Source organism: Malus domestica, chromosome 02 (genome assembly GCF_042453785.1).
Source record: "Malus domestica chromosome 02, GDT2T_hap1".
Lineage (NCBI taxonomy): Eukaryota > Viridiplantae > Streptophyta > Magnoliopsida > Rosales > Rosaceae > Malus > Malus domestica.
In genome coordinates this window covers 13,502,451-13,513,850 of record NC_091662.1, presented here as the reverse complement: position 1 = coordinate 13,513,850, position 11,400 = coordinate 13,502,451, and the positions used below count along the sequence as shown (strand labels likewise).

Sequence of the window (11,400 nt, the reverse complement as noted above, 5' to 3'; positions counted from 1 at the left end):
TGTAAGAACTCAAGATTTAAAAACAATGAAGAAGGATTGAGTTTGATGTGTGAATGAAAATGGATGTAGGGATGTAGGGTTTATATGGACACAAAAAGAAATGATGATATTCTGGACAATGCCACGTGGCACTACATGATTGGTTGAAAATCTTATCGAAATCTTGGCTAAATTATTGTAAATAGATAGTAACACATGGCACGTCGGGATTGGTTGAAAATCTTATCAGAAATCTATCCATCAAATGTTACGTTCGGATAATGACACGTGGCGTGACAAGATTGGTTGCAAATCTTATCGAAATCTTGGCTAAATTAATTGTAAACAGATATTGACACGTGGCACATCAGGATTGGTTGAAAATCTTATCAGACATCTATCAACAAAATAGTACTTTCGGATCATGACACGTGGTGAGACAAGATTGGTTAAAAATCCTATCCGAAATTAAAGCTACATTTTTTAATTTATTATTTTATAAAAAAACAAAAAATAATAATATTTTAAATAAGTTGGGTGCCAGGGCATTTTGTAAGGGTGTAGATCGTTTATGCCAGCGCATTTTTTAGGGTGAAGATGCTTTTGGCCAATTACTGTTCATTGGATCTATCACTATTCACTGAGTGGATCAAAAGGGCTGAGTGTTGCATGTTTTTTAGAGGTAGACAAGCCACTTGTGCAAAACGTTCTCATAATCCTACCAAATAGTGTGATTGGCACTTTAATAACACTCAACACCAAAGAGCACCGTCTTTGAGAAATACACGATGGCCAAGTAGCAGTGGTCGGTGATGAAGGACTGACGACAGAAGAAACATTCGAGGAAGAAAAGGGCATAAAAGTCCAAATCTAAAACAAACTCAGGAAAGTTAAGACAAAGGCTCAAAGAACACTAGAAATTGAGGGCCAAGAGAAATAGAAATGCATAAGGCAAAGGAAATGCAGAAGGCAAAGGAGAAGAGGAAGAGGTAACTGAGGTTAGCAAGGAAAGAGGGGTTGCCACCGATCCTCACCCAAGAGCAGGAGTCGGCGGCCAGAGGGGAGTTTAGGGTTTTTTTTGCTAGCGCGAAGAAAGAGTAAGAAATGATTGCATGGCTAATTTCGTTGCTCAGATACTGAAGGATTCAGTTCCAAGCTTTATATATATTTCTGTTTCTCTATAGTCGATTGATTTGAAGCAGTTTTTGTTTAGTCCATTCTCTCATTATTCTTGGAAAGCATTACATAAATTGTGAATTCCTTAAGACATCCAAATTGTAAAGTGCAACATTGACTAATTCAATACCCCAATCATTTGGTAAGACATTTACCTTTTTTCATATTTTTGTCTAATAGCAGATCTAATGGTAGCAAGCATGCACTGATCCATTCTCTCCTTCCTCACCTCGGCACTGGAAACAGAAACACTTATTAGGGGCCAAACAAGGAGTAACTCTTTCCTAGGAAGGAGACACGCAATGTCTTTTATAGACTTATAGTGTGCCACATGTAGCGTACAACTATAATTTTCCTGACAGTGCTTATAATTGGATCCTGAGCTCAAGATGGGAATCTTCATGAGCAACACATCAAGGCTGTTGAAATTTGATCCAACGGCTTCAAACAAATGACCTTTCTAAAAGTTATAATAATTACAGCCGTTGGATCAAGTTTGAACGGTCCGGATGGGCTGCTCATGAGGATCTCCATCCTAAGCTCAGGAAATGATCCAGTTCCTAACATAGAGATGTGCAATTAATAAAAAAGTAGAGGTGATACTTGCCCCTTGCTTTGATTCCCCCTCCCTTTAGCCACAGTATGTGTGTGTGTGTGTGTGTGTGTGTGTGTGTGTGTGTGTGTGTGTATCCAAATTATTTCATTGCATGCTTTCTTTTTTTTTTTCTTGTTTACAATTCTTTTTGTTTTATGCAAGTGATAATGAGGAGAGAGAATCGAACTTAAGACCTTAGATGTAAGGGTAAGTGCTTTAAGTATCTAAACTACAAGCACATTGTTTTCATTTTCTTGTGTATAAACAAGGGAAATTTGTGGGCCTTTGGTGTTAGCTTAATTGGTGAGGGAGGGTTGGGTAATTGGATAGAATTAGATTATTCCATCTTTTAACTTCCGCCAATGTAACTAAAAAGTAGCTATAACTAGCAGATAAAAGGTGATGTCCCATAATAAAATTAATAGAAAACTAGATTTTAATCCTTAAATAAGATAAAGTTTAGAAAAATGTCTTATACAAGATTAAAAATTGATTTTAGTCCTTAGACTCTATTCAATGCCAGGATATTAAATATCTCTCTTTTTTATTTATAATTTTATGGTGTTCATAAATTAAATTTTATGAAAATATTATAAATTTTAATTCTCATTATGGTAAGCATCTTATATAAGAAAATATTTTTGTAAAGATTTTTCGGTACACATGTTTTTGCATATTTTCTTATGTGCCACTAATTCATTACAATATATCTGGGTACGAACATTTCAGTACACTAAGTTAGTATAATATGTGTTGATGTACAAAACCGGAGGTCTTGGAACAACGTAAATCTGACCGTGAATCTATAAGAAATGTAAATAACACAAGATGTATCATGGTTCACCCCAAGGTTTGGGCTACGTCCACATTGATTGTATTGTATTTCTCTGAGAAGTGAGGGAGAGAGCCTCTGTAATATGAGAAGGGATCTGAGAAGGTTTCAAGCCTAAGAGTTGGCCTCAGAAATGGCCTCCCCTAATTGTGAGGGTGATGGGTTCTTTTATAGAATAAGGATTCCTCACTTATTACATATTTGCCCTTTCCTTTATCACATAATTACATTTAAGTCCCCCGAGTATTTGTACGAGATCTAAATACGAGGCCCTAAATATGGTATAAACAATAATCCCCCAAGTCTTCAGTCAAGAGAGTCTTTTGGCTGGAGATTTGAAATTCAGTCCATGTGTGGGCCAAAGTAACTAGATGTTGTCTTGAACTGATGCTCGATATGAGGCGGTGCTCAATCTGAAATGATGCTCAACTAGAAGTAGCACACGTTGCGAGGCTGCTCGGCTCGTGGCTTATGTTGCCTTGGTTGGCTCGGCTTGTGGCGTTTGAAGGTGAGGGAGTCCCTTTTATAGAATAAGGGCTCACTCCTCAATACATAGATGATGGGCTAGAGTTGATGCTCTCCAATGATGGTGAGGGAGTCATTTTTATACAATAAGAGCTCGCTCCTCAATACATGAATGATGGGTTAGGAGTGATGCTCGCGGCGAGACGGTTGTTCAGCTGGCGGTGATGCTCTCTAACGAAGGTGAGGGAGTCATTTTTATAACATAAGGGCTCGCTCCTCAATACATAAGTGATGGGCTAAGTCCTCCAAGTATTTTTCATGAGTGCTCTCTAATGAAAGTGAGGGAGTCCCTTTTATAGAATAAAGGCTCGCTCCTCAGTACATAGATAATGGGCTAAGTCCCTCCAGTATTTTTCATAAGTGCTATCTAATGAAAGTGAAGGAGTCCCTTTTATAGAATAAGGGCTCGCTCCTTAGTACATAAATAATGGGCTAAGTCCCTCAAGTATTTTTCATGAGGCCCAGTTGAGGCCCAATATATGGTACATAATGTAGTCCCTCAAGTCTTCTGTCAATAGAGTCTATTGGCTGGAGACTTCAAATTGAATCCGTGTATGGGCCGAAGTGGCGGTTGTTCGGAGGCGGTATTTGTATACCCTGCACTGAAGCTTTGTAGGTGAAGCTTTGCAAGTGAAGCTTTGAAGCTAGAGCTCTGTAAATGAAGCTTATGAAGCTAGAGCTCTGTAAATGAAGCTTTTGAAGCTGATTGACATGAGTGATGCTCATAAATATTTATGTTGATTGACATGAGTGATGATCATGGATGTTGACATGAGTGACGCTCATGAATGTTTATGTATGATTTGGATGAGTGATACTCATGGATGTTTATGTATGATTGACATGAGTAATGCTCATGAATGTTTATGTATGATTTTATGTATGATTGACATGAATAATGCTCCTGAATGTTTATGTATGATTGACATGAGAAATGCTCATGTATGATGTGAAGTACTAGGCGTACTTTTGATCACCTGGTTGGTGGCATGAAGGAGAGTACGGGTTGTACATTTCATCACCTGGTTGGTGGCATGAATGGCTAGTTGCCAAATGATATTAGAGTACGGGTTGTACATTTCATCACCTGGTTGGTGGTAATAGCGGCGGGTTGCTGAATAATTTTTTGTAGTGCTGGGCGTACTTTTGATCACCTGGTTGGTGATAATAGAGGGCCTTGCTTTTTTGAGCATACGGGCCTTCGCTCACCACATAGTATTCCAGCCATTTATTTTGGGCTTTGTCGTTTTTTTTTTTCTAATTACCCTCTGATGGGGTTTATACAAATGTTTTCGAAAGATAATAAAAATAAATTACATCATTCTGGTGGGGTGTTTATTCCTTGCTTTTGAAGTGTCCCCATGTGCTTCCCTTTTGCTTTCTCTTTTCCACCGCACCACTCTCTTTGTCTCTGTCTGTATCTCTGCGCTGCTGTCATACATGTGCTCAGTCAAATCCCAATCTCAGATTTTATTCTCTTATCTTTCCACTGCGTCTTATTTTTTGCTTTTGCTTTTGGAGACTTGCTTTACTTCTTTTTACTTTCTGCTTTGCTCTTTTCTTTCTTTTAGAAAATGGTAGACAATAATAACATATGCCCAAAAGATGAGGTGACTATTCATGCTTGAGGATGAGGTGAGGACTCCGTCTCGCTGTTGTTGGTTGAACTGGATGGCTTGCTGCTGCTGGTTGTAGACACATATAGTCTACATTTCCTTCGTAAATTAAAGTTCCTTATTCGAACTTAGCAGGAGAGATGAGTCTTTCAAATGAGCAAGTGACAGATGGAGTTAGAGATGTTACAACAAAATAGTTAACAGTGGCAGTTTCTTTCTTTGGCCAGGATCACGAGTGTTGTTCCCTTTCTCCCAGTACTGCTGTGTATATTCACCGACCTTCTCTGTAAAGTTACATGTTTGCATTGCCTGAGAAATTGTTGCACTAGGAAGGAAAATGCCATCTTTATCGCCTGCAGCCTGAAATTGGCAATGTAAGGATCTTGCTGCTGCAGCACCACCAAATTGATTGTCCAAAAGTAAATGGTTGGGCCCTGCTACACGGTGCAGGATTGCCCGTGCCTTATTAGGTGACACTCCATCATATACATTCACCTTGCCGCGGTAGAAAATTGTCATTTTACTAACTAATGCATCAGTTGTACAATGATTTCTTGATTTTCAGGATCGGCGGGAAACTGAGGTGGTGTTGGTGTTAGGCGGTAAGACCCTCGATAGCACACGGGGGACCACAAAGCTCTTCTTCCGCTGTCAACAGCCGTCACTTGCAGGAGGATGTTGTCGACGACGAGAACACGAGTTTCTTCCGAAGTCAACTGGGGCGAGAGGTCGAGCCTCTCTGATCTCTTCTGCCATGAGACGACGCCGCACCGTGAAACATGATAAGCTACTGGTGCAATAGTAGGATCGAGAGCTGAGGAGATAAAGATTTGATTCCCTGGTTTCCTGAATACCAACCCAAAACCCAAAAAGCAAAGACCTTTATCTTCCCTGTGGGCTTGTGAAGAGTGTTTGAGATTTGAATCTTTTCTGTTTCTGGGTTTTTTGTGATTTTGTAGATTCACCCACAGAAAGGTTATGGATAGCAGGCACGCAAACCTGTAAAAGCAAGGAATAAATACCCCACCAGAATGATGTGATTTATTTTTCTTAACAGATGTATGATGTAATTTATTTTTCCTATTTTTTCGGAAACATCTGTATAAACCCCATCAGATGGTTAAAAAAAAGGGCAAAGCCCAAAATAAATGGGCTGGCATGTTGTGGAGGGCGAAGGCCCATAAGCCCAAAATAGCACCAACCAGGTGACCAAAAGTACGCCCAGTACTCCAAAATTATTCGGCAACCCGCCGCTATTACCACCAACCAGGTGATGAAATGTACAACCCATACTCTAATTTGGCAACTAGCCATTCATGCCACTAACCAGGTGATCAAAAGTACGCCCAGTACTTCATATTATACATGAGCATTACTCATAACAATCATACATAAACATTCATGTGTATCACTCATATCAATCATACATAAACATTCATGTGCATCACTCATGTCAACATTCATGAGCATCACTCATGTTAACATCCATGAGCATCACTCATGTCAATCAAACATTCATGAGCATCACTCATGTCAATCAAACGTTCATGAGCATCACTCATGTCAATCAGCTTCAAAAGCTTCATTTACAAAAGCTCTAGCTTCAAAAGCTTCATTTACAGAGCTACAGCTTCAAAAGCTTCATTTACAAAAGCTCTAGCTTCAAAAGCTTCATTTACAGAACTCCAGCTTCAAAGCTTCACTTACAAAGCTTTAGTGCAGGGTATACAAATACCACCTCCGAACAACTGCCACTTCGGCCCATACATGAATTCAATTTGAAGTCTCTAGCTAATAGACTTTATTGACCGAAGACTTGGGGGACTACACTATACACCATATATTGGGCCTCAACTGGGCCTCATAAAAAATACTTGGGGGACTTAGCCTATTATCTATGTATTGAAGAGCAAGCCCTTATTCTATAAAAGGGACTCCCTCACTTTCATTAGAGAGCACTCATGAAAAATACTTGGGGGACTTAGCCCATCACTTATGTATTGAGGAGCGAGCCCTTATTCTATAAAAGGGACTCCCTCACCTTCATTAGAGAGCAACGCCGCCAGCTGAGTAACCGCCTCGCCGCGAGCATCATTCCTAGCCCATATTTATGTATTGAGGAGCGAGCCCTTATTCTATACAAGGGACTCCCTCACCTTCAAGTGCCACAAGCCCAGCTAACCAAGGCAATATAAACCATAAGCCGAGCAGCCTCGCAACATGTGCTACTTATAGTTGAGCATCATTTCACTTTGAGCACCGCCTTATATCGAGCGTCAGTTCAAGACAACATCTAGTTACTTCGGCCCACTCATGGACTGAATTTCAAGTCTCTAGCCAAAAGACTCTATTGACTGAAGACTTGGGGGATTACTGTTTATACCATATTTAGGGCCTCGTATTTAGATCTTGTACAAATACTCAAGTGATTTAAATGTAATTATGTGATAAAGGAATGGGCAAATATGTAATAAGTGAGGAGTCCTTATTCTATAAAATGACCCCTCACCCTCACAATTGGGAGATGCCATTTTCCTAGGCCAACAGAGACCTCACTCTCTCCCTCAGAGGCTCTGAATCTCTCTCCCTCACCTCTCAGATAAATACAATACAATTAGTGTGGACGTAGCCCAAACATTGGGGTGAACCACGATACATCTTGTGTTATTTACATTACATGCAGATTCACGGTCAGATTTACGTTGTTCCAAGACCTCCGGTTTTGTGCATCAACAATATGTTTAGGTACGGACATTTCAGTACATTAGTTTAGTATCATATATTTAGATACGAAATTTTTCAGTACACTTATATTTTTGCATATTTTCTTATGTGCTACTAATTCACTACAACATATTTAGGAACGGACATTTCGGTACACTAATCTAGCAAAATATATTATGATACGGATGTTTAGGTACACTAATTTGAGGAAGTAAAATAAATATAATGAATTAAAATGTGTATAATAATAAATAATTTTAATTTTAATGTAATGACATTAAATAAGATACCTATTAAAACAAAAATATAATATAAATTTGAATTAAGTACTCATTAGAGGACTAAAATCAATATCCAATCTAACACTAAGTTGTTATTGAATTTTAATCTTCTTCAAGGATTAAAGTTCAAAAATCCCTAAAATTAATTGGTTATAAGGAGAGACCAATGTCTTATTAGCCCTTGCAAGCTTTGTTCCATTTTGATTCGTAGCAAGCCCCTCATCAAAACTTCCTGGATTAAAGCTTTTATACGAGTAAAAAACATCAGAGCTGAACCTGATACATAATAAACTTTAATCCTTGAAAAGATGCATGCTCATGCCAAAAAGAAATGCAATCTGTGGTAATAATTATTGTTTGAGCAAGTTCCAGAGGGCAATTAGAGCAGAAGCAGAGACCAGTTTTGACAAGGCTGCAGTTATAGAAGGAATCGTCTGACGGCCGCCTGAAATAAGAATCAAATTGCTCCGAAAAAAGGGAAACTATTTCCAAAGGCTGCAAATTTTATACTTCATTCTTCACTTTCTCGTAACCAAACACTACTCTCCCTGAATCTGCATGTGCCCTCCACCACACCAACAAACACCCTCGCATAACTAATAAATATATTAAAGACAGTTTTAACGAAACAGTTCCAGTACTCTTCACTTTTGACGAAAATGATATTTTTACTCTAAAAAATTACTCCTAGTACTATTCACTTGCAACACATTTTTATCATTTTGATTAAAACTCAAAGTTTTCAAGCTATTTTCATTAGTTTTCCTTATATTAAAAGACAAATCTTAAGCAAATTTTTTACAAACAAGACTTACTTTGCTCAATTCTCTCACTCAATTTCAATTAATTTTCAGATACTCCTATAAGATCTTTATATTAAAATTGTTACAATCGCTAATTATTGTTACAGTTCTAATAAAATAAGCAGGATACTAAAGAAAAAAATGTGCATAATCATTTTCCTATATAAACCGGCCGAGAATTACGCACCAAACTAAGTTTGAAAAATAATCCAACACCCCAGTATCAGGCATCCAATTAAGCAGAGCCCCTTATAATTTATGGCAATTATAATGTGATGATAACATCAAGGACCACTAACAAGTAACAAACGTTTAATTTAATTTCTGGTCCTTAATTGTTACACCCTCATATCCTTTACACCTTAAAACACGCATACAGACAGAGAAGAAAGAGAAGGATTAGCTATTAGCTACTGATGATAAAGCCGTAGTAAATATCACAACCCACACAAACATAATCAAAAATAAAAACCAAATTAAAGAAAAATAAAACCCAGCTAAGCTAAGACAAAGAAGAAATCTCCTTAGATAAAAAGACTTAATGATATGCACCATTGGTTGTTGGAAGATCTGACGACCACGCGGTAAACGCCGGGTTCCAGTAACCCATTTCGCCACCGCCAACCACCGGAGCCGAATCCAAAATCGATGAGGTGGAAGATGAAGACAATGATGAGGAGGATGAAGACATCACCACATTATTTAGATGGTCGGAATAATAACTACCTGATTGTGATGTTGTTGATCTTAGCCTCTGAAACAATTCTTGTATTCCAATATTGCTGCTTTGAACTTCATGACCAACAATGAAACCGTTTTGTTGGTGATGGCTTGGAGGTGGCTGATTTTGGTTGTTATTGTTTCTCCAGAAAGAGCTGCACAGACCAAGTGAAGGAGCCTCGCATACTGGATCCAACCCCAGGGTTCGAGCAGTACTCATTGCAGCTGGCTCCGTAGTCATCATGTGGGACCCAATCATATTATTCATGCCTCCCTCTTCCTTCACATTTACAGAATTACAAAGTTGATTAGGGTTAGGGTTTTGATGACTGGATCTTAATAGGGCTAGTATATGAGAATTCTGGGGCGAACCCCACTGTATTGGGCTTGCTTGGACCTCCTGCTCGAACCCCCCACCTAATCCTGACCGGCCAATCTCTGACACGACCGTTTTCAACTTCCCTGCGGCGGTCTTGCCTATGGAAGCCGTTGACACGGTGACACTCTTGTTTTTCCTACACCCGCCGCCAATTGGAACGTTCCGGAGGGCCCCTCCTTTTGTCCAGTAGCGGCGGCAGGTCTTGCAGAAGTGGCGGGGTTGAGTGAGGTTGTAGTTGTTGTAGTAGCAGAACTTGGTGTTGGAAGAATCGCATCTTGGGCATCTCAAGTTCTCCGTATTTGATAAACCTGTCGTGGTTGTTGTGGTGGCGGTGGTAGTTGTTGAGCAAGAAGGGGATGGTGAAGAAGAAAGAGAAGGTGAAGGAGTAGTACCACCATGAAGGGAGAGCGATTTCCTCTCTCCTCCTCCTGCTATGTTATTAAGGCCTGCACCTCCAAACAGTTCTTGGATCATCTTAGTTTTTTGATTTACTCTTCTTTGTGGATCTACAACAATCCAAAACACAAAGAGAAAAGGAAATAAAGATAAAATCTTTTTTGAGTAGTAGTACTTAGTGGAGAGAGAGCTAAAGAGATGAGAAAGTGGTTTTTGTTGTGTATTTTGTATATGTGTGATCTAGCTACTATATATATTATGTGAGAGGATACTGATTTGGAATATAGATATTCAAATAAAATGGCTTACCTTGAGTCTTAAGACTTAAGTTGTACGGGAATTTGTTGGCAAAATATTCTTGGGGTGCAAAAGAATGGAAGGATTGCATTGTGGAGGAAGCTTTACTATATATAGATTTAACATGATCATGTGGAAGAAAGTATATATAACAACTTTAATCTATATAGTAAAACAACATAAAGTGGTATTTAATTTTGGTGGATTTGGAATTCAGTTGTGGGTGGTTTTTGGAAGGAAGCAAATGGTCATCCAACTTATATCCTATGAAAAAATATAATTTTTGGAAGGAAACAAAATTATATTTTTTTTTTTCATAAGGGAATAATTTTTCAGCTAACCGATCATTCTACTTTTGTCCTATTAAAAAAGTATAATGTAGACAGACTGCATTATTTCCCTAATGATTCCAATAACAGGTAGCTGAAGGAATTAAATATGATAAGGAAAATCAAAATCACCTTTTCTTTTGTAATCTCCATGCAGCTCTTACGGCCTTGCCTAACCAACTAAATATGATAAGGAAAATTTAGTCACTCTAGCTAGCTACAAAACTAGTGTGCTAAATTTCTGATTAAAAACTAAGTGAAATGATAAATTGAGCGAAACCCAATTCTGTTTTATCCAAATCCTAGGTGTTTGTTAAGTAAAAAAACTTATGTCTTCTCAATTTTTTAGAAAGTGGGGGGCTTAAATTAGTGCACAAGCGCTTTTGCATTGCATCAATTAGAAACGAATTGCTTGGCAAATGGCACTATAAAATTTACTGGAAGTGGGGAGTACAGAAGAGAATATATAATGATTATAGCAATCAAGTTTTCTAAAAGAATAATCTTTGTTGTGTGTGGAGGGGTCTTTTGTGTTTCCTTCCTGAAAATGCTGTTCGAGAATCATCATCATAAGTTCGAGGAGTGGGCTAATCACTTGGAAGTACGTGTAAAGCCAATGTCCTACAGCAACTACAAAGCCACTGCCCGAAACTTATGGCTTCAATTTTGCCTTCCCCACACACCCACATACATTACACAAAAGAGCTAAATAGCAGATAGCCCCAGCTGATGTATATTTGATGGCCAA

General features: G+C 38.5%; 1 protein-coding gene across 1 annotated transcript; it reads right to left on the bottom strand.

Moving 5' to 3' along the window:
* Window positions 1–8,826: 8,826 nt before the first annotated feature.
* LOC103402659 (dof zinc finger protein DOF3.7-like) lies at window positions 8,827–10,634 on the bottom strand. The gene is made up of 2 exons (XM_008341414.4): window positions 10,336–10,634; window positions 8,827–10,136 (listed from the first exon to the last, which is right to left on the bottom strand). Exons 1-2 carry the CDS (start codon window positions 10,412–10,414, stop codon window positions 9,070–9,072), a joined length of 1,146 nt encoding a protein of 381 aa, XP_008339636.2. The 5' UTR covers window positions 10,415–10,634; the 3' UTR covers window positions 8,827–9,069.
* Window positions 10,635–11,400: the final 766 nt, after the last annotated feature.

Excerpts from the sequence above, each read along its gene's own strand:
- LOC103402659 (XM_008341414.4), bottom strand. The coding sequence starts at position 10,414 with ATGCAATCCTTCCATTCTTTTGCACCCCAAGAATATTTTGCCAACAAA. Across the intron at positions 10,137-10,335 it reads CTTAAGTCTTAAGACTCAAG|ATCCACAAAGAAGAGTAAAT; the intron begins GTAAGCCATTTT and ends GGATTGTTGTAG.